Raw genomic sequence first — 24,331 nt, forward strand, 5'->3', positions numbered from 1 at the left:
ACGACATGGATACAGATGTTCGAAAATTACCTGCTAGCACTGACTAGTAATGACATGCCGGACAAACGAAAGCGCGCCCTGCTGCTTCACTGTTTAGGCACGGAAGGCCAGCGGATTTTTCTTTCCCTCCCCAACACTGGCACTTCTTACAAATCCGCCTGTGATGCGCTTAAAACTTTCTTTGTGCCGAAGGTGAATGTCGTAGCTGTGAGGAGCAAGTTCCGTCAGCGTGCACAGAGACCTGGCGAAACGACAGTACAGTACATTGCTGCATTGAGGGATTTAGTAGTTAACTGTGATTTTGGTACGTTTGCTGATGATATGATTAGGGATCAATTCATTGAGAAGACGTCCTGTACGAGGATCAGAGAACGCTTGCTGTTGGAAACGGACTTAAAGCTAGAGAAGGCGATCGCTATTGCTACACAAATCGAATCAGCGATGGCTGAAGCTAAGGCTATCGCCCCTGTGCACGTTCGTGATGCCCCTGTGAAACTCGTGCAGCCGAGAGGTGATGGTGCACACAAAAAGCATCGGGGCAAAGGCAAGTCTCAATCCACAGCTCAACACAAAACCTGCTACCGTTGTGGATCCAACTCTCACCTAGCAAACAACCCCGAATGCCCTGCTAAAAAGGCAAAATGTAATCACTGTGGGAAAATGGGACATTTTAGTAAAGTGTGCCGCAGTGTAGTCCCTACACAATCAGTGCGTGAAGTTGCTGTTCCAGACCTTACCGTGTTGCATGTAGCCCCACCAGCTGCAGTCTCAAAGCACCTTACCTGTACAGTTGCTCTTCATGTTAAGGATGAACAGTCTTTTAATACGGAGCTGCTTGTGGACACTGGTTCAGCTGTCTCCATTCTTCCAGAGAGCACCTACAGACAGTCTTTCATGCATGTGCCTCTCTCAAAGCCTACTGTACGCCTGGTGACCTACATGAAGAAGCCGATTCCAGTACTGGGCTGTCTTAAACTTACTGCCACATTCTGCAACCAGAGCGCACAAACCGACTTCTACATCGTTCCCGATGGCAAACCACTGCTCGGAATGGACCTGTTCACTGCCCTGCGCCTTCACATTCACGATGGGCAGATCGCATCACCTGCTGCATCTGTGGTGAGTCACGCCGTCAACGCCGCCAGTGCATTAGGCGTTGCCACTGGTTTCATACACAAAGTTAAGGTACGTGCAGATGTGCCTCCAGTCCAGCAGAAGCTGCGCAGGCTCCCATATGCTGTGCGTGACAAGGTGTCGGAGGAGCTGCAGAGACTCGAAACCGATGGCATCATTGAGAGAGTGGACTCATCTGCCTGGGTGTCGCCTCTGGTGGTCGTGAGCAAGAAGACAGGTGACATTCGTGTTTGTGTGGACTTACGTGAACCTAACAGGGCTGTGGTGATCGACAGTCACCCGCTGCCACACATTGAGGAAGTTTTCACTGAGCTCCGTGGCGCTACAATGTTCTCCACGATTGACCTACAAAATGCATACCACCAAGTGCAGTTACATCCAAGCAGCAGAGACCTTACCGCTTTTATAACACAAGATGGACTTTTTCGTTTCACGCGGGTGCCTTACGGCCTGGCCTCAGCACCCAGTGCCTTCCAACGCATGATGTCTCAGATCCTGGCTGGTCAAAAAGGTGTACAGTGCTATCTGGACGACATCATCGTTAGTGGGGAAACGCCTGAAATACATGACACCAGATTGAACGCCGTTCTTCACTGCTTACAGGAGAGTGGGCTGAAGCTCAATGCAAAAAAATGCCACTTCAGAAAGACTGAGCTGTCCTTCCTCGGGCATCTCATCTCTGCCTTTGGCCTTCATCCAGACCCTAGCCACGTACTGGCTGTGGTTGAAGCTCCCCCTCCACACGACGCTCAATCTCTGCGGTCTTTCCTAGGCCTGACTGCGTGGTATTCGAAGTTCATTCCCAACTATGCCATGCTTGTGGAACCTCTCCGTGCTCTACTCAGACAGTCTGCTACTTTCCACTGGTCTGAGGAGGCGCAAGCGAACTTCCGCAAAGTAAAAGAAATCATCACTACCAGCTCTGCGCTTGCCTTGTTCGATCCTTCCCTGCCAACTGTCGTGACAACAGATGCGTCAGACTATGGCATCGGTGCTGTGCTGACACAAATGAAAGGCGACACTGAACAGACCATTGCATTCGCTTCCAGAACACTTACTGCATGTGAGCGCAACTACTCAACAGTTGAAAAAGAGGCTTTGGCATGCGTCTGGGCGACTGAAAAGTGGCGTACTTACCTCTGGGGCCGTCACTTCACTTTACGGACTGATCATAGCCCTTTGACCACTCTGCTTACAACCAAAGGCCTTGGACGCGCAGGCATGAGGATAGCTCGCTGGTCTGCTCGCCTGCTGTGTTTTAACTACGCCATTGAATACAAACCGGGCCATGAGAATGTTACTGCAGATTGCTTGTCGCGCTTGCCTCTTCCTATCACAGATGACCACGAGGAGATGGAGCTGGAAATGGTGGCTGCTGTGTCCCCTGACTTCGCTGCGGTCACAGCTGATGAGCTCTCCAGTGCCTGTGATACATGCCCTGTGCTACAGCAAGTGCAACACTACATGCAAAAGGGATGGCCTCGTACTGCAAAAGGCCTTGACCCCCTCATCGTGCCATACTTCCGTGTGCAGAACGAGCTGGCTGTGCAGAACAGTGTCATTGTGCGTGGCACTCACCGTGTTGTCGTACCGCGACTGCTACAGGAAAAGATGATCCAGCTTGCTCATGCTACACACCAAGGAATCGTTCGCACCAAACAGCGACTGAGAGACTTGTACTGGTGGCCTGGAATGGACGTTCAGGTTGAGTCCGCCATCAAATCATGCGCTACCTGCCTGCGGCATGATAAAACTGCAACCACCCGTACTGCCCCCTTACAGCCGGTTCCTACCCCAACTGCAGCCTGGGAAAAGGTTGCTGTGGACATTGTCGGTCCCATTCATACAGCGCCTGCTGACTGCCGCTTTGCCATCACTCTCATTGACTATTACAGTCGATGGCCCGAGATTGCTTTCTGCTCAAATGTGACTTCTGCCTCTGTCATGACTTTCCTTGCCACTGTGTTCAGCAGAGAGGGTAATCCACAGGATATTGTCACTGACAACGGCCCTCAGTTCGTGTCAGCTGAGTTTGAAGCTTTCCTTAGTGACAGGAACATCCAGCACTGTCGCAGCTCTGTGTACTACCCACAGGCCAACGGTGAAATCGAGCGTTTCAACAGAGTCTTCAAGGACGGCCTGCAAACCGCCAACATTGAAGGTAAATCACTGAAAGCCTTCTTTACTGAGTTTTTACACACGTACAGAGCCACACCACATGCCGTTACTTCAGTGTCCCCAGCTGAACTGTTGCATGGTAGACCACTGAATACCAAGCTTCACATCACAGGTCTGCACTCCATGCGCCCCTGCTCTGAGAAAGCCAACATGCTACAAAACATCCAAAACAGACAACAGAAGTCGAAACAATACACAGACAAACGTCGTGGTGCAAAATCACCAAGCTTCCAGATTGGCTCTGCTGTCCGCATCCGCAAACCTGGAGTCATTGCCAAAGGACACTCAAAGTTTACCCAACCACTGACAGTGGTAGCCCAAAAGGGTCCTGCCACTTACTTGCTGTCCGATGGAAAAGTGTGGAATGCCTTCCACCTTGCCCCCTCTTCTTCCACCTGTGCTGCTGCTCCAGCATCACTGCCTGCAGATGCTTGTCTCCTGCCAAATGACCAAGGTGCTGAGCCACCTGAACCTGAAACTGCACCCTCACCGCATCAGTCTCCAAGTGTACCGAGAGTACGACATGCTCCCGCATGGTTTAAGGATTATGTGACTTAAAAAAAAAAAAAAAAAAAAAAAAAAAAAAAGAGAGAGAAATGATGTGGAAATGTGCTTGAAATGTCCTTGAAATGTCATTATACTGTTTGTTTATGACTTGTGATCTTCATACAGTATGCTTATGTTCACAATGTTTACAATAGGCCTATGGCTTATCTTTGATAAATACTTACCTGTAATTTGGTAATGAATATGACACTACTGTTTTCTATTTGTTGATACTTACCTCAGGGTTACTGCTTATTTTACAGATTAATGGTAATCTACTTGTTATTTCTACTTGCTAATGGAGTAGATTCTTATGTTACTGTTCGAGGGTTTATTCTAACAAAAGAGGAATATGTGGTATCGTGCAATACACTCCCCATCCAGCTGTGGCACTGCACTACGATATTGAAGGTATAAAAATGCATGAAGAAGAAGAAGTAAACACGTTGTGAAAGTTACGGATTGTGTCTGTCCTGCTATCTACTTCCCTCGATCTACATACACAACAGCGGGTTATCGTGAGCATGTTTGTTGCAGCAGCTGACAGGTCCGGTAATACTGACAGGACGCAGGCGGTTCCCCCGAGGCCGTGCATGCTGACAGCAGCTGGCTGCGAAGAACAACAGCTGCTGATGGGTTTTCAGCACATAGAGCCCACATAGTGCTTTGCCTTCATCTCTCTACCCTCAATAGACACACATTCACTTATTGTTTATTTCAGTTTCTTTGTTTTATTGCTGATAGTGCCTCCCACTTTATCTCTCTCCGTCTTTGCAATATGAAAACATTCCATCGCTCTGTTTAAGACACACATAAACGCATCCGCACACACGCAATTGTGCTAGCCAGTCTCCATAAATAGCTTTTAGAAATTGAGAGACGAGGATGAGGGGAAAGGAAAGTGGTTATCAAATTTTACACAACAGCCCTCAATCCTGCCAAGCTTGACAGACCCTGGACTGCTCCTGGTTTGTCCAGCATCTCTCCTGCCTTCTTCAGGAGTTTTTGATTAGGGGACATGGTCAAGGACACACATGCTTGCACATGCTCTGGCATTTCTCTACCTTCGTAGACTAAAGCATATCCCCATTCACATGTATGTGAGGCTGTGATTTAGATACGCAAACAGGCATTGGCCATTTTTAATCAAAAAGGATGAGCAGCACGTCTATGTGCCAACATATGACTCTTTAAATCCTGCAATCATTTGAGAGTGAGGACCATTATTTTACAGGCAGTTGTTGGAACCTGGTGGTGGCATAAAGTGAGGAGGTGTGTGTGCATGTGCGTGTGCTGTTTGTGTGTGTGTGCGCGCATTTTGTAATGTGTTTATACTAATGCACATTAAAGAACAGCACTGAGCCAGACATTTCAGATTCTGCTTCATATAATTTGACTTTAATATAAATGGTCTATGCAAATGCAGAGCGTGGAGTGGTCTTCAAGTATTGAAGCAGGGCGCCTGTAGATTTGAGTAGTTTAGTTTAAGTTGGATGCTAGATTAATGTACATAAAGGAAAAATATCTTGAATTGAATTGAATTTATTATTACTTTTTTTTTTTTTTACCTTGACCTGTCTTTTACAAACCAAATGATATAGTTCCCTTCAAATCAATGGTACACATTTTCAGCTGGGTGACAGTGCTACCCACCACACCACTGTGCTGCCTCTTAATCGCGATTAAATGCCCTACTAAATAAAAACATGAAGTTAAACATTCACCACTATGAACTCAAGGTCTATTGGTATCAAACCTGGTATTGTCCTTTTTAAACTCAAAGTCATAGAAACAAAAGCCACTAAATAAGTCACATGTTGAGTTTGATCAGATACTCAAAATAAATAAAAGTAAGAGGGCAACACACCAGCATTCAAACCTTTTAAGAACATTAAAAAAAAAAAACTCTCATTCATTCAAGTGGATGAAGGGCTCAGGAAAATTAATGAATAAAAAAACTCTCTTAGAATATAATTTTACCAGGTTTAACTCATTTATGACTAAGGTTGTCACAATACATGAATTTGAAACTTTGATATAATGCTAATATGAAAATGTATTTAAAAAATGAAAATGAAAACTCCAAAGCTCATAAGCAAGGATTTTCTTTTGAATGAATAACTTGCTTACAGTTCTGATAAAGAAAATGTCATTGAATGCATACCAACACATTTCAAATAAATGTAGTACCTATAAAGCCTAAGATGAAAATAGACTTGAGTTCTGCTTCTAAAACTTTCATATTTTAGGATATCAAAGCACAGACACATTTAGTTACTTTAAGGATAGAGTCAAACCATTCCAGGCATCTCAGTGGGGGCTGGTCGCTGGCTCTGTCTGGACCTGGCAGCAGTTCTACCTGAAGCTTGAGAGGACAACATGGCCAACATCTGCTTGTCTGTCTGTTCTCTGTACCAGCTACACTGCCTATAAAGCCTTCTGCCAAGTACATACAACAAACACCTGAATTCAACCATCTCTGTTTCATGGTTCAGTTATCTATCCTATTGTATATACCCATTCCTTCACTGCACTTGGTCTATTTTTTTCCTTTGGACCAGGTGGATGTGAGTGTCCAGGTTTGAAATTTGCCTCCCTTAATGATTTCACTGCATCTTTAGATAATGCTTCATGTTTCTGAATTAATAAGGATGCAATGTATCCAAAAAAGAAAACTCCTTTAAAGTCATCGTCTACAGTAAATATATGGTACATTTCCCTTGATGGTTACTGTTCCCATTACTCAGACTCAAATCATATGAGTTAATGCTGAATAATTTCCCTTTTTACTCTCTATACAGTTTTGAAAAGGCTGAATTTTGAACTCATTTTCCCTGGAGTAATAATGCTTTAAAGGCAGGATTGGATACAAATTTAGAAGAGACATGTAAATGTGAAGGCACCGCCGTGCACACACCTATCCATCCACCCCCACACACACAAAACAGCAATATGTTTTTCTTATTTTCAGATACTTATATTTTACATTCCATGCTCCCTGTGACCTGCTACAGCAGATTCAGCGGCAGAAAATGAATGAATGAATGAATGAATGAATGAATGAATGAATGAATGAATGAATGAATGAATGAATGAATGAATGAATGAATGAATGAATGAATGAGAGAATGAATGAATAACACTGTGCTGTCTTTTTGCTTTAAAATGTGGTCTCGGAAACAACAAAATTTGGCATCTTGCTGAATTTCTATTCTCAACCTACTTCCTCAGTCTGTCTTGCTTTTTATCTTTATGGAATGGGATACAGCTCATGCTGATTTGTCCAGCATGTTTTGCAAAAGATCTTTGATTGGAGATGGTCCCACAGGACTGTCTAAAGACAGCATCTGTGTTCTGTCTACCATAACCTTGGGAAAGCTCAGAACTGGTTGTGGCCATGCTGTGTTGTGCAGCTTGATATGAGATAGGCATCGTAGTGTATCCACTACAGGTGACTACACCCTGCTAATCAAAGAAGGTGGAATGCTATTGATAATTCATTTTTTTATAGATGCACTTTGAAATGCAAAACCATGTACTCAATATGACAAAAAGACAAGTGTATGAAAAATCTGAAAATGCGTCTTTGTCATTGAGCAGCGTGTTGTGCACAGAGCCTTGAAAATAAGCAAGGTCTGTGTGATCATATGCATTTCAGTACAACCACATGGACTCCCACTGCCAACATTTTGAGCTAAGTGTGTACCGTATAAGGTGGGACTGATGGACTCAAGTACATTTACCGTTTTACTCAAACTAACACACAAACACAAACACACAAAGACACACACATGTGGCGTCGCGCCTAGAGTTTCCCCCGCCTCATGCCCTCAGTCAGCAGGGATAGGCTCCAGCTCCCTGTGACCTGCGACAGCAAAACAAGTGGTTAGAAGATGAATGAATGAATGAATATATAGTCTCACAGGAAATAAAGGTACTGAATAAAAGCTATGTTCGATCAAGCACAATTTATAAGAATTATGTATTGTTTTAAAAGAGGCAGATGTGCACAGTCCTTTCAAATATACCTTACAGCAGTGAATCCTTCACTGAAGTAAATTGTGTATTGGCAAAGACACAACCAAACTGTATAAATAAGACAATAAATAAATGAAGAACATACACATTTGAAATTTTGTTTATACTGATTTTTTTCAACTAAGCAAGTATAAGACTTTGTCCAAAAATAATAAGGATTTAATGAAAATGAGCACAAAGACCCACGAATATGATATTAGAACGGACGTATTAAAATACGTCTTAACATAAATTTAATAAGTGTACTTTCTAAAAAAAAAGAGTTAAATTTAGACATTTAATTTTTTTAATTAAAATGTTATTAAAAATCAGCTCCAAAATACTAAGACTGAAGTTTGACAAGTGGTTATGTGGATTTGCAAGATATCTCCTATTGTTCTATAAAAGGACGAGTACATATGCAGCGCTACAAGGGAGGCACCGTGTCTGTTACCAATCGTTACTGTGCTCAAAAAACCCCCAATACAAATACGGTCAGTCTTCCGCCTGCCTGTGAATGCAGCACTTTAACGTCATTGGTTGTGGGACTTGTAGTGTATTCAACAATAGTTTTCTTTCATCAGGAGAGGCAAAAAACTACAAGTTCCAGACACCCACACATAATGCGGAAGTAGTGTCGGAACATTCAGAGGGCTTGTTGTATGGAAGTCGAGAAAATGTCTCGTGTCGCTAAGAAAAGAAAATTGGATAAAAGCCAACAGGACAGATTGTACTTTAACAGCTACACCGACGTGACTATTCACGAGGAAATGTTAGCCGACCACGTCCGAACTAATACATACCGCATGGCGATATTAAGGAACAGCGAGTCCTTACGGGGCAAAGTTGTGCTGGACGTCGGGGCAGGGACCGGCGTTTTAAGTATTTTTTGTGTACAAGCTGGTGCTAAGAAAGTTTACGCTGTTGAAGCTTGTTCTATCGCAGAGCAAGCTGTGAAAATAATCAAACAGAACAACATGGAGGACAGAATCGAAGTCATTCGAGGCACGGTGGAGGCGGTGGACCTGCCGGAGAAGGTGGAGGTGATCGTGAGTGAGTGGATGGGTTACGCGCTGCTGCACGAGTCGATGCTCAACTCGGTCCTTTACGCCCGCGACAAATGGCTGAAGCCGGGCGGCGTCATTCTGCCGAGCAAAGCCGAGCTCCACATCGCACCCATGATCGAGCCCGTGGCGGAGGATCGCTTACATTTCTGGTACACAGTAAAGGACCAGTACGGAGTGGACATGTCCTGCATGTCTGACTTCGCCAGAGGATGTATCATGAACTCTGACATCAGCGTGAACGTGGTGAACGTGGAGGACGTGCTCTCACATCCGGCCCGCTTCGCCGAGCTCGACTTGTATTCTGTCACCGTGGAGGAGCTGCGATCGGTCAAGGGCAAGTTCAGGTGCCTGTCGTTCGGCTCGTCGGCGGTCAACGCCTTCTGCGTTTACTTCACGGTGACGTTCCCCTGCCCGGATAAACCGCTGGTGTTGTCCACGTCCCCCTTCAAACCGGAGACGCACTGGAAGCAGGCGATTCTTTACCTGGACGCTCCCGTGGAAGTTGTGCAGGACACGGAGGTCACGGGCGAGGTCAGCATGTACCCTTCGGAGGAAAGCTCCAGACATATATGCATCCACGTGGACTACACGATCGGAGGACACAGAAGACAGTCCAAGACCTTTTCTATTCCTGACTGGAGCAGCGACCCTGAGACCTAACATGAGCTTCAACATGTCTGCCTTTACGCACAAAGATGAACAAACATACTCATCACATTGAGTTTTGGAGGAAATTAATCAATTATTTGTGTTAATGACCATGTCTAAATATACTTTCTTTTTTTTTATGTCTCACATGTTCAAATATGCCTGAAGGACTGCAGCTGTCATTAATACATGCATAAATTTAGATTTTGACTCATTGCGCTAGGATTTTTTTTTAAAAACATTTGCAGGTACAATAAATTTGTGAGCTGAAGTAACATTATTTGTTTGTGCTTCTTACTCTTAGTAAATATTTTCCCTAAATGGCCAAATGTATATCCTTGGTATCTTTTTTGCAGCTCTTGGATCTCGGCCTGTCAAAACTATAATGTTATCAAGTTATTGTGACAAATTGGGTTCACCTAAATTATTAGGTACTGTGTAATTATTTAAAATGGTTATCTTTATCCCAAAAGAATATACAATTGGAGGAAACGGAAACCCGCACTGACTGTTTACTGACTGCTTTTAGATGTTTCAGTTGTCAATGCAGCATCATGGGTCATTCAGCAGCAAAGCAAAACAGCAGGAAAAATGTGACTGCAGTATGATTTTAATCCCAACACGCGAGCACGAATTAGATCTCTGTGCCGCTTCACCATTTACTGGTGCATTCACTCATTCAAAACATTTTCTTGGTTCCTCCATTTAATGTGGATAAATATATAATAACTATGTATAGAAAGCATCTCTTTTTGCTAGTGTATCTCCAGCAAGGTTGAGGATTTTGAGCTGTGTCAACAGCTGATGTTGATGGAGGACTAAGAATTGTCTCCCTGAGAAAGTGTCTACATATTGGAATGAAGAAAGTTTCTGATGTTTAAATAGAAAGCTACAGTAAATAGCCTCATCATTTTGATTTAGAACTAGCCCACTGTCATCTGCTGCGGCCATTAAGGACTAAATGATGTTTTCACTCCTAATCATTAGGATAAACTTTTTTAAAAGAAGATCACAGCTTCACTTGATTCAACAAAATTGGTGTCTGATAACTAATTTCTATTTTTCTTCTTTTAATGAGTCAAGTTATAAATGTGGATTTGGCTTTTGACGGATTGTGTTGCAGAGAGTACCTGCTGTGGTTGTGGTTAGGAAAAATGGAATCTATTCTGGATTAAAGTTTTGGCCAGCTTCATGTGTCCTAGGCTGTCTCAGCATTACTAGTTGTTATTTTTCTCCAAAACCTCTATCATATATCAGTAAATTGCCAGAAGGAATAACATCCAAGAATTAAATTACTTTTCTGAAAGAGAACTGTAGGCTGCAGTCCCCTTTGTGGAGAGCTGCACTGTATTTCATCAAGTTAACTATTGCTTTAAAATAAAGTTAACATCTATACCCATGAAACAAGTGATTCACCAGATGAACAACGTTGAACACAGGATATATATTGAACTGACTTTCCGTCAGCGTGGAATAGATAATGACTGAATTATCCACTTTGTTGAACTGGGCCTAAATTCTTTGCGAACATTATTTTATAGCCCTACTTTTTAGGACAAAGCACATGTTTCCCACTCTAACAGTGAATAAATACACAGATTGTATGAAACTTAAATCCATAATTCATGTTTTACTCTATCATCATCTGAAATATAGAGTTTATTTGTTATACTGTTGTCAGTAACAGAGTCAACACACTCTCTAATGAACATGTTGGAAATTAATGAAGAGCTATCATGTCTGCAAATCAAGGACATTGACTGTCAGTTTGGGAAAGAGCTGAATAATGACTAAGTCACATTCTGAAATGTAACGTCTGATCTGTGGTTTCCCCTTGGGTGGATTGTGTTTATTGCAACATTCAGTACCTATGAGGAGTAAACTAATAACACATCCCAAGAAGGTCTGAGAATCAGCAGAAAGCTGCTGAGACAAGCGCGCACACACACACACACACACACACACACACACACACACACACACACACACACACACACACACACACACTTTTTCTCCACAACCAGTCCAAGCAGACGACCTCCCACCTTGAGTCTTAGATCTGTTTGAGTTTTCTGTTTGTCAGATAGTTTTTCCTTGTGATTTCTTCGTTCTGTGTAGAATAAAGACTACAATCTTAACTAGATCTTGGAAATTTCCTATGTATGGGAATGGTGTGATTTGGCTCTAAACATCTCTGTACAACAAGGCAACTAGACTTGTGTTTAGGGTTTAATTAAAGGCATTTCACATATCACCCTAGAGGCTTCCTTAATTTTGAGTCGAATTGCTTCGGATTTAACTTTCAGGGATTAAAAAAATTATACATTTTCACTTTGTAATTTCACATGGAAGTACTGTAACTCTTTTTCTCCCGTTCACAGAATTCTAATCATACATAATAACAATCACTAACTGTTTCAAACAACACATTTTGAAACAAGGCTTTCATGCTTTACTTTAATAACAGCAGTCATCTAAGGTAAATGCTTGAGCAGGGGCATCAAACTATTCTTTGGTTATTTCCTTGACACTTGAATGAAATGAGCCTGGCCAACATCAAATCCTTGTTTTCAATGTCAAACAGAGTACATTCTTTCTCCAATACAAAGGCTGAAGTAAGACAGAAATAAATTATTTTGCTTTTCAAACAAATTGAATTCCAAGCCACTGTTAAACCCAGATTCACATTCGGGATGCATGGTCGCTCTCAGCTCTTAAATGCTAAACTAATTGTCATCTATACCTGCTTGAAATAATTTGGAAACCATTACCAACAAGTGTTGAAACTTGAAATGGGATTATTTGTCTTGTATTGCACAGCAATTTAGGAGCCAATCAATAGACAATGTGCTTAATCAAACCCATTTCTAGACTCATTGTTCGGTGCATGACTGAGGAGCGAGACTGAGAGACAACGAAGTCCAGGAATCAGTGCTGGTGTCAATATAAATGCAATTATCTTCACAACCTGTCTTTTAACTTTCTGACAATACCAACTTTTCAGACAAATAAGAGTTAGTGGGAGGGAAAAAGTCATCCTAGGGTCTGATCTGTTGATCTGAAGATGTTTCTCTAAGCTCTCCATGTATCAGCCATTAGGATGGAAAGGCCAGACAGTCAGATGTCTACGACTGTGATCTAAAAGATGAGAGCGGTGTTGAGTCTCTGCACACAAAGAACAATTTAGTACATCCAATATTTTTCTTTTGTCACAATCTACCAATGCTTTGCAAAAAATATCTCCAACATGTACAAATTGGGAGTTAACATTCATATGTTTTTTCAGAGTCAATTTTTTCAACTTAATGTTTATTAGCAGTTACCAAGTAACAATAGAGATTCAAGTTTTGCAGCTTGCAAAAGCTCGCAGAAAGCTGTAAAGTAGGAGTACCTCTTACAACCTCTGATGCCACCCAATTACAAACCCTTTTTCAGGATAGTTAAAAAGTTTACTTGTTCATAAATGTCTTCACTCGCTGCCATGTTCTCAATGAAAAGTAAGTGAATTTCTGGATTTACCAGCAAGTGGTGGCAATTTAACCAGGAAATGGTCCTGTTCTGCAGACTTGATTATTATTTCCCAAACATTTTTGAATGAGCAGCATCCAATGTTGAAGCTGAACACCTGAAAAACAAATGATGTAACTTAATTCAGTAAGTCTGAAATATAGGCCTTATATCTTAGTCATTGAAAATGCTTTGTTTAAAATGTCTCCTTTAATCAACTAAGTTATTGTCCTTTTTCATCATGGCAAAGACATCAATATTAAAACCTAGATACAACATAACACCCAAATTGTACAGGCTGAATTCATTGTTGCACATGACTAAAAAAGGCTACCATTGGATAAGATGCAGATGAGTGTCCATAGCTAAATAAAGTATGAGTAAATACGTTTGAATTCCCTCAGCAGATCAATACACGAGGCAGACCCAACGTATTTGAGTTTTTTGGGGGGTTTTTAATCTCATGTCTATGTTGACTCAGGGAGCTCCTACTTGCAGACCTTTGAGAAAACACAGCACATATTGGTTTTCTTTCTAGGCATGTTGGAATGTACACAAGAAAAGACAAACCAATGCAAGGACAGACCTACTGACGCACTGAGCCATTAACACTCCACAATAGCAAACAATGTAACCACAGACAAGCAGCAGTAAAGCACAGTGTTATCAGTAGTTTTTTTTTCTTTTTCAGTGTACATTATAGCTAGACAAAATTAGAGTAAATTATAATTATAGTTTATATATATATATATATATATATATATATATATATATATATATATATATATATATATATATATGTATATATAAAGTGTGCCCTCGTTTTTTGCGGTTTAAATAAATAGTTTATCGCTCTATCGGGGAATTCGTTAATCATGTGTGGTTCCTGGAACGCATTAACCGCGAGAAACGACAGCACACTGTATACCTTTTTAGGTACAAATCTCTGAAACCTGATGAGATATAATCACAAAACAAAAAGCAACATTTTCAGGAAGCCAGAGGCACAAACATGTGTAGGTCAGGGTAAAATCTTGAATTCAGGTATGTCGTGGGATGTTGCAGTCTCTGACTGCCTCGTTAGTGACTGGAATAATGTACTTCTCAAAACTCTCCATGAACTTCAATTCCCACAAAATCAGAAAAACAAAATAATGAATGTGTGTTTCAGAGCTCTTTTCCCATCCTGCTGAAACCTTTTCTGGACTTACTGGTAGCATCATGACCACTTATTCATCCTTGTATGCTAATGACATCAGGAATAAGCCAATGGGATTTAATTCCCACAGTTGGATACGGTAACCAATATTTCTGTCAGCACTTCCTGCGAGGATAATTTAGGAACAATGCAGCATATTGACCAAAGCTAATTTGGTTGAGCAACCCCCAGAGAGGAGGGTTTCATTTCTCTTGGGCACAGCAAACCAGACCATTTGTCTTGGTTACTATTAGCAGGAGGATCTGACCCATGCCACTGCCACTGAGCACCAAAATAACTGTCCAAGTGAATGTTACTAGGTTTTTTCCCAACAGTAATAAAACAGTAGACTTATTCAAATGAGAAACATCATTTTTTTCCAGTCCCTCGGCTGAACATCACCACTGTAAAAAGCCACTGACTATCTCAAATGCATCCAGCCGAAAGCACCGAGGTGTGACTCCATGGACGAATGCATACATGGAACAAGGATCTGGATGGTGCTGTTAAGAAAGTAAATCCCAAATCACTCACATGGGCACGTAAATCTGAACAGGATGGCCCCAATTCACAATCAGGCGGAGGCAGCCGGTTCTCAGTCTGTAAGCAAAGAACAAATCCACCGAACTGTGTGGCCATATCCTCCCCCATCGTCCTCCCCTCTAATCCTTTTTCAATCATGCACTTTTTGGATCATGTCTCTATGTAATTCTTCTCAGGTATTGTTTTAGGACTTAATATAATATTTCAATGTGAGCGGGCTGGGTTATGGGTTTAGGACACCGTACAGGATTGGATAAGCAGCGGAGGTCTGCAGGCGGCAGATTGGAGTAGAGGGTTAGTGCCAGGATGAAAGAAGCATGATAAACCTTTGACACAAAGTCCAAATTGGAGCAGGTGCATAAAGGTGCTGAGACTGACCTGATTTTAGTCTTTGGAAGGAATTGTTTATGTCGCAATGTGAACCTTTTACGTGTTCCAGTTCTTACTCAATGTCTCACCTTGAGTCTCACCTTCGAATAATTATCATGCAACATGACAAGAATGGAAAAAGGTGGAACCTAATGGACGGAGGTGAAATATTGAAAGAGACTCACATTTTTATTTCACAGTTACTGTTATCGCAAGCAAGGAGTGATGTATTGAACCATTGATAAAAATACTTATTCCTGATGTGTGATACATGGATGGATGGACGGATGGACGAAAAGACTGATAGATAAAATAATTCTCTGACTGTTGATAACTGGCAGCCCCCGTAACATGTTAATACACATAAAGCCTATTGGCTTTTCAGTGCATCAGCCTATTCCACAGAGCCACATGTACAAACCCAGTCTGCCAAAGCTTAGTGTTTTTAGGCTATGACAGACAGACAAGAGCTTACCACTCTGCAGAAGAGTTTCAGAAATGTATGGTGAGTGAACACATTGTAGGGTGTCATTGTAGTGACTTAATAAGAAGGAATTACATGTACTTTTAGGCAGCTATCTTCTGTGCACTCCTCTTTCTTGTCACTGAGTGTTTTTTTTTTTCACACATTGCCCTTGGGCTCACAGGGGGGAGAGGCAGTGTGAAGAGCTGTCTCCATGGCTAGTGAAGTCGTCACTCTATCCTCTGCCTTTCCAAAAATAAAGTTAAAGGTAAGTTAACTAATATCTGAGGTGGCACATATACCCAAACAAGAACACTCTGAGGGCACAAACCTAAAAGCCAAGGCTGTAAGATTTGCAAGAGTTTTGATAGGGATGTACTTGTTCATCATTCATAGTTATAATCCAAAAGAAAGAAAATTGTCCATCTCCCATTGATAAAAAATCATTAAAAAAGTAGATATAAATCCTGATCCTCACCAAAACTGAAAACATCACCAAATCCTCTGTGCATGTTTCTGTTGAATTTATCCACTGCTTTTGTGAAACAAACAGTGCAGCATTCCCGTATTACTTCTTATATGTCAATAAAATACACATTCTATTTTTCCATACTGTGTATAAAAATCAACTATTTAACTCCTGATAATATCTCTCAATAAGAAATCTATGATGGAGGTGAGTGATGGTGTCTGTCTGGCAGCGGTTGTTCAGAATTCATTATACGCCCATCTGTGTGCCACAGACAGGCAGGTTGTAAGCGATGTTATTTGTAAATTATTTCATCATTCATTTGTTTGTCTTACTTATTGATACCTTTCTGTGCTATGCAGCATTTTCATTCACATAAATATTATACCATAAAATCACTAGATCCCATTTGTTTGCAGTTTCAGTGAACTGAAATTTGCTTCAACGGAAAACAATCCAAACCCTGCATTTGTATAATACTACTTTCAGTAAATGAAGGTGTTTCTCCTCGTAGTTGTAGTTCTGCTCAGCTGCGTCTCACAGCTTCAGTAGAGATATAAACCTGAGGTAAAAGTCGGTTGTAAAAAGCTCACAGCCTCATTGTGTCTGAGAGCAGCGAGTCTGGTCACTCTCTGCTGTCTCTTAGGCTCCGGCTGAGGGGCCATTCTGAAGCTTTTTTGTATAAACTTTATTTGCATTACTGCGTTTGACTTGGAGATATCTCTATTTTTCTGTCTCCACCGGTGTGCCCGGCTCTAAATGACGCTGGACTAGTAATAGGAGCTCTCCTCCATTCCCAGGGAGCGGCAGAGACAAGTTGGTCGTGTCCGTGCCGAGAGCCCCCTTTCCTGCGCCGCGCTAAGATGTCCCGTTTCAAATTGGATGTACTGGACTGCAGCAGGCTACCTGACTGGCTGTCCTCGACCATATGATGCACTGAAGACGAAGGTGAGAGGATGAGGACTGTGATTTCTTTAGATTTCAGGAATCTCCAAACGAATACCGGTGCGCGTAAACTTTTGAAGCTTCGCCACGACGCGCACTGAGTGGGTGGCCAAAACTGCGCGTCGCGATTATAGGAAGTTAGCCGACTATTTTGGGATTGGTGCTATTTTTGAGGTAATAATTGTCTGCTTTCATTCAGTACCTTCCCTTCATCACGCTTGGAAGTAGATTGATCAACGCGGGCGACGCGTTTAGTACGATAATCAAAAAGAAAATAGGTGTATTTTCAGCCTCTTAACAATGTGACGGACACGGGATGCTTTATTTCTTTAAAAAATATATCTTTTTTTCTGACAATTTTGTGCAGCACACCTGCTTGAGGCTGTGAAGGACGCATAGACGCGCACTGAGCGCACATAACCACATTGGCACATTTCTACATCTGTTATAAATCTGTTAAAATCAATAAATCTCGCTCTGTTCAGATGATAATGAGTTTCCTTTTAAAAAGCATGAGAGAATGGTGAAAGTTTATTTGAACATCAGTCAGCTTTTGTCTTTATCTCGTCTTTTAAAGCCATTTTTTGTCTGTGAAAGAAGACTTTGACGCACGTCTTTCGTACTTTCTTTCTTTCCTGCTGACTTTTTCTTTCTTTCCTTCAACAACCGCAGATCAGAGAATTATTTGCGGGAGCAATCGAGGCCTTTCTGGCCTACAGACGTATGCGTAAATGTGGTTCATTATGTGGTATCATGATCTGACATCTCTTTTAACGCCAAATCTTATACCGTTTACCGTTGTGCAGACCCCACACACACCCCCAACACACACACACCCTCTCTATTTCTCTTTCTGAAGTTCAGAAACTATGATAACATTACCGCACTTCCATGGATAGGCAAGGTCAGTTTCATTCCGTTACCAAGTTTATTCAGGAAAACCAGGAGTTTTTAAACATACTTTGGGTGTTTATTTCTAATAAATGCGGCCCCTCGTCTCATTTTGCCATGTTCGGTGATTTTAAATACCACCTGCCCGGATGCCTTAACACTGGATGGGCTGGACAGATAATAAAACTTTCTTAACTCAGTTTCCACATTCTTTTGGAACAACTAGGTCTATGCGTCAGCTCTTATTCTCACAGATAAGTATTTACACAGAATTAAAAAAATAAAATAAAATAAATTCTACGCGCATGGATGTGACATTTTAGCCCGAAAAGAACCGGGCGCCTCAGGGGACAGAGACACAATTACATGAGCGATCATCTCTTGATATTTTACATCATACATTCTTGGTTGGCAGCCCATAATAATTACCCCCACGGGCGTCAGGGTAGTTCGTACATCTAGTAACCCCGTTTATAACCATTCCTTTGAGACTATAACGCCCGGATTTATTGGCTACTGTTACGCGATCAGGCGACACGGTTGAACTCAACCAAAGGAGGTTCAACTACGACCATCCTCCTCCGTGAGTTTTTAACGGGTCCGGAGTGAGGATGGTGTCTTTGGAGTGTGTGGGTGGGGGCGTTGTGCGAGGTGGAGACAGGCTCGAGGGGTGGGGAGCGAAACCATAGGTGTGCGTGGGGGAAACAAGCTGAGTGTGCGTCTTATCTAATAGAGCCTCGGGGCGCAATATCTTCCCCGTGATCTCAGTCTGGGTGGGTGCCGCGCTTTGCCGGGGATACGTCCTGAAGAAGACGCGTTGATGCGGCCGGATATTCTCTGAGCCTAATTGATGTGATTCATGCCTCTGCTGGGTGGCTGAAACCTGCGATCCAGACCAGACCCAGAGAGAAGGAGGAAGAGGAGAGTGGAGACGAGAGAAGCGCGCAGGAATCTTTGGAAACGAAGGAACTGTTAACAGGGGAGGGGGGGGAAGGAGGAGAGACGCACATCACATAGCCAAAGTTTCTCTTCTAGTAGAGGTTTCATTGTTTTTTTTTTGCGGACATCAGTGTGTTTCAGACTGACGCCGTGATGGAATGACACTTGGCAAGAGGATGATGGACACTTTGGCACCGGAGCTCTTCAGAAATCCTCCCGTTTGCACGGAGGCGCGATGCTGACCGAGCCCTCAGGACGGTGATCAGTCACTTGTTTTGAAGTGGCAGGAAAATCCTCCTCTTGATCGTTTTCTCCTCCCTCGGTCGCCAAAACAGGAGTGAGAGATGGTGTGCACAGCGATTCCTCAGAGACTGACGTGCGTACTCAACACATTCCCGTTAAGGAGCGCACCTTAAAGAGCCTCATTCTTCATTTATGTTCATTCTGCTGCTCTGAACTTGTTGAACGGCGTTAAAGAGCTGTTGACAGGGAGAAACCGCACGACAAGGGAGTCAAGAAATGTAAGTTTCTCTTTTTTGCTTGTTGGCCAATATGCGTGTGTACTTCTGCCCAACTGCGTTAAATTATCAATGGAAGTTATTTGACTGTTCATTTTCTACTATAATAAACAAGCTTGAGAGGGGAAATCATTTGTAATTTTCTTTTAAAGTGCACAAACAGCTTTTAATACTTTCTTGACCACAAGAGATGACATATTTGTAAATAATATTGCCGTGAATGCGTCCAAAACTTACCATAATTTCTTGAGGTCATTTTTAGAGGCGCCCCCTTGTGGGATTTTTGACCGAATCCGCTCCTGTCTGTCACGCATAATCAGGCCTGTGTCATATAGCGGCCAGCTGGCCTGCCATTGTCACGTCATTATTTGATCAGCCAATTAAATTTGGTTTGGTTTGCTGTCAGTACTGCTTCTCTATGGACAAGTGTATTAGCATCTGATTTTATCCAAAGCTGTTTGATTAGCCTAAAATGCACATTTGTGGTTAATAGTCCAGTGGTTTTGATGAATAATATACAATATTCTGCTCTTTAGATAAGGTATTATTTAGCACTACTAATAGTCTGCCAGACTGATTATTGTGACTCTGACAGTCAATTATTTTATTATTTTATTTTAAGAATGAGTTAAAATATCCATCTGTTCAATTAAATGTTTATGGAAATGAAGTTATATCTCCTCAGTCAGTGGGCATTATTATGAGGTTATGGATTGTGATTACAGTTTTATGTCCCATGCTATGAAGTAAGACAGCGATGAAATGTCATATCTTATTGTGGTTGTTAGCAGCTGTCACTTCCAACGGCGTCCTGCTCATGTTTCCAGCCTTGACAGGATGTGCAGATTCTTTATAGCTGAAGTGGACATTTTGAGTATCCAGACATGTCACTGTGGTTGCAGAAAAATGTACTAGCAGCCTTTTAGAAAGAGTCTTTACTAATGCATAAGGTGTTCCAGTGTCGCAAGGAGATGTGGAGAGGGAGGATGGAGAGGGGATCTTGTCTCAGTGTCTCATTGGATGCCCAGTGCGATGCCGTGTATCTTCCAGTGGAGTAACTGACGCTCGAGGGTGTTCAGCTTGACTCGGGGCAGCATCGCCACAGTCACCCTGTCAAAAAGTGCTGCATGTGGCAGCTTCAGCAGCTCAGAGGAGGGAGTGGGTGGGGTGGATAGAAATGGGGGAGACAGAGGGAGTGATGGAGGATAGTAGTAGCTGTAGTTGGTGGAGGCAAGTGAAGCACATCTTCAGCTGTCAGGGACTCGGCTGCCTTCTGAGGCCTCACCTGTCTGGCTCCAGTAAATGCTGGATTTGGGGAAAGGTTGCATCCTGTTGAAAGAATTGGTTCCTCGTGGCTAAAGTCTGTCTTTTTAAGAATAATTCTTTGTGATTCTTCTGAGTTTTTGTTTTGTCAATTTTGATTCTTTGTGACAAAGGGAAGAAAACATTTCCAAACCTACAAAACCAAAACTCTTAATCACTGAAATTCTGAAAGAAGACAGGTGATGCTTTATCATATTGGAGGTGGAAACCAGACCAAACCAGCCAGACTCTTTGTCAAACCTAAGAGCTGAGCTGAAGCTTTGATTCCTTGTGAGGCCACCCATCCTCAACACAGTCACTTAACCAGCTGTCAGCGCTCCACCCATTTGCCACCTGTTGTCATTATTAAAAGATCATAAGCCAGCAGATTCAAGGTGAAGACATTTTTATGAGTGAGGGCGAAGTGGTAGGCTGTCTTAGAGGCAAACTCCCAGGTAATCTTTGTAGGCATGCTCAGTGTTCCACAGTAGAACTGTCTGTCATGTTTGCGTGGCCATGCTCCTCTCTCAATATGTTTATTCATGAGGACAGAGGCCCTATGTTAACCGGAAAGATTAGGCATTCTGGAAAGGCAGACAGAGAAATATGGTGAGTGGAGTACAAAAAGCAGCGAAGAGTCTTTTTTTGTTTTTGTTCTGATGCCAGGCCAGCTTCTATCTTTATCTATCTTTTATCGGTTTCTGACTGTCTGCCCTCCTGTCCGTCTACCCCTCTTTCTCCTCTACTCTTGTTTCTCTATTGGAAAGGCACTGGTCAGGAATATGAAACAGGTGGAGTCAGAGAAAATGAAAGTAGGTAGAGACAGGACAGAGGCAGGGTCAAAAATTGTCCTTGAAAATGAATAAAATGCGTGAAATTAAAAATGAAAGAAGGGCCAAATAGTCCAGACGTTAGTGGTAACCTTGCAATTATTTCATTTTATTCCAGGCTGGGCACATCCTTCTAAGCTAAAGTGGACACTTTTTTTTAAATTTTGGGACATTTCAGGATACTCTTAACTAGTCAGGCACCATAGTTCACCGTAGCATATTTTTTGTCAATTATGACCTGATGTTTTTTTTCCAGAATGAATGGGAAATGTATATTTGGAAGAATAGTTAAGTTTTGGTATCACATGATCACGAACTAGAGAAACCACACAGGTCAGTAATGAATAAAATACTAAATAGGAGTTCATATATTTGGAATATATGAACGTAGGTTTTCAAATTTGGTATTTGGTGTACTTCTACCTGGGTGGCACGTCTGGTTTTAGGGTTAAAGGTAGAAAGAAAAGCTGTAAAAGATGCAGCGATGAGGTTTCTTCATTTAAGTTGCTGACATGCATGATTTATGAGTGGTTCCCACTGGTACCGTAGTAAAAAGCAGCTCTGGGGACATGCATGTAATATTTCCCTCTTGATTTGGAAAAACACTCAGTGATGCTCGGGTGGCCTCAGGGACGAAATGGAAGTGGACACCAGTGGATGTTTCTAAGCCCCGGAGACAAGGTGAGCAGTTGGGGGCATGGGCGGCTGTTTGGGTGGGTGTGATGAACTCACCAGCAACTAGTGAAAGATTCATGTGTTTAAAATTAAAATGGAGCTTGCTGTTTGCAGTGGTGGTCGGTTGGTAGCTTTCATTTTAGCCCGGCTGTGAGGGAACGCCTCATCGACCGGACGACTGTCTGGTTATTTACTGAAGGATTATGTTAATATTTTTGACTTGAAGCCTTTAAGTATTTTTGTTAATATCCTCCTTTTGTAAAAGTCATTTTAAGGGTTGTTTCCCCCTTTTACTCAAAAGTAAAATAGCTGTATTGATGTCCTATATTTAATTTTTCATATTTTTCATCCACTTAAAAATGTCATTTGCTTGCTATTACTTCAGGATGCTTGACCTTCATTGTGCGGACTGAAACACTCAGTGTGACACCAGAAGGCCATTTTGACATCCACAGTTATGATTTTGTGCCGTCACAATTAGCTTGGATGGTAGTTATGGTCCAGTTATGGTTCGGTGTCGGGGTTGTAGAGCTGTGATGTGGAAACCTTCATCCTCTAATGACTAATAATGCTGTGTAACATACAGCAATATTAGTTGGATTAATTTTTTGCCAAGTGGTTAAACTCTCATAAATATTGCTTCGTCATTGCCATTTCAACAAATGGTTAAAATGTGTCTGAGTGTATTTTAAGGTTATGAAGGTTGTTGATATACGTATGCATTCATGAAGACTCACACTCACTCACACGCAGTCTCTTGCGCATTCTTGCGTACATCTTTACACTCATACAGACACACATCCACATACACTACTTCTCCCCTTTCTCCCATTAATGATAGCTGACATGCATTTTGTTCTTATGATTTTTATGCTTGTTCTATGTTGACTTGGGTTATTTATGTTAATTAATTTATTTTTGATGGACATTATATCAGTACGTTACTACAGTGTAGGTTTTATAGTTTTTCCTGCAAGGTCTTCTTGGTCAGGTCATGTTTACAACTGAAAACTGGCTGTCAGATACTTCACCTGGTAAACAAAGGGTAAATAAATACATTTATAGCCCCGCAATGAGCTGGAATTTTATTTAGGGTGTACCCCGCCTTGCCCAGAGCCAGCAGGGACAGAGTTAGGCAGGTCTCCAAAATGGATCAGCAGCTGTAGACTTAAAGATTATGATCGTTTTATCTATCAAATAAATGGATGGATGGATGGATGGTAAATGCATGGTAAAAATATTAATAGTTACGCTCTCATATGCCATCACTTTGTTTACTTATTACTTATAAAACAATTACATTCATTTTTACACGTTAAAATATTATATTAGGGGTTTTTTTTGCATTTACAATTTTATTCCAGTATTAGTTTGTATGTGACTTATGCACAAATTTAAAATTTTAACTTTGTTAAAAAGACAAGAAAATATATATTGTGGCCAGACAACATCCTCTGGATTTATATTCTATGCATATTCATAATTTATACACACACACACACGCACGCACGCACGCACGCACGCACGCACGCACGCACGCACGCACGCACGCACGCACGCACGCACGCACACACACACACACACACACACACACACACACACACACACACACATCAAAAGATACTTGGTAACCTTTGGTTGAAAATTAAATCACATAAATATACACCGTAAAACAAAAGTTGTTTTTTTTTTTCACTTAAAATTCACATCCATACTCCTCCCATCTGCTCTCCTTTTGTCCCCTTCATCTCCTCTCCTTGGGGCGACGGTGGGTTATAAGCATGGAGTAATGAGAGGAAGGGGCTGCAGTGTCCAGGAGCAGGGAGGGATAATGACCCCATTTTTTGTTGATTCTGTCTCTTGTTTTAAAGCCTCACCGCTGCTTGTTGTCTCATTACCCATGAGTTGAACCTCTTTCACCAGAGGTTGGACGAGAAGCTACCACCCATTTCTATACAGTTGCAGACACCTATTTACACTCCTTAACATGGTAATGTTACTGTATGTCTCGTAATTGGAACAGGGAGCTCGGCGCTTAGAGTTCTCTGGATAATTGGCTGCTTCTTCACCTGCTGACTTCTCCCACATTGAC

General features: G+C 42.0%; 2 protein-coding genes across 14 annotated transcripts in view; both read left to right on the forward strand.

The window, feature by feature from the left end:
* Positions 1-8,530: 8,530 nt before the first annotated feature.
* Positions 8,531-9,834, forward strand: prmt6 (protein arginine methyltransferase 6). The gene has a single exon (XM_068304278.1). It carries the CDS (start codon positions 8,538-8,540, stop codon positions 9,600-9,602), a length of 1,065 nt encoding a protein of 354 aa, XP_068160379.1. The 5' UTR covers positions 8,531-8,537; the 3' UTR covers positions 9,603-9,834.
* Positions 9,835-16,842: 7,008 nt separating this feature from the next.
* The window catches only part of ntng1a (netrin g1a), a 100,544-nt gene continuing 93,055 nt past the window's right edge, over positions 16,843-24,331 (forward strand). For 11 of the 13 annotated variants that reach the window (XM_068304422.1, XM_068304419.1, XM_068304424.1 and 8 more), the window contains exon 1: positions 16,843-17,087. The gene's annotated coding sequence lies outside the window, so the exon portion shown is untranslated. Of the gene's footprint in view, positions 17,088-19,114; positions 19,436-24,331 lie in introns of those variants that run through there. The other 2 variants (XM_068304421.1, XM_068304420.1) reach the window with 1 other exon arrangement.

This window comes from Antennarius striatus, chromosome 20 (genome assembly GCF_040054535.1).
Source record: "Antennarius striatus isolate MH-2024 chromosome 20, ASM4005453v1, whole genome shotgun sequence".
In the NCBI taxonomy this organism is placed as follows: domain Eukaryota; kingdom Metazoa; phylum Chordata; class Actinopteri; order Lophiiformes; family Antennariidae; genus Antennarius; species Antennarius striatus.

Excerpts from the sequence above, each read along its gene's own strand:
- prmt6 (XM_068304278.1), top strand. The coding sequence starts at position 8,538 with ATGGAAGTCGAGAAAATGTCTCGTGTCGCTAAGAAAAGAAAATTGGAT.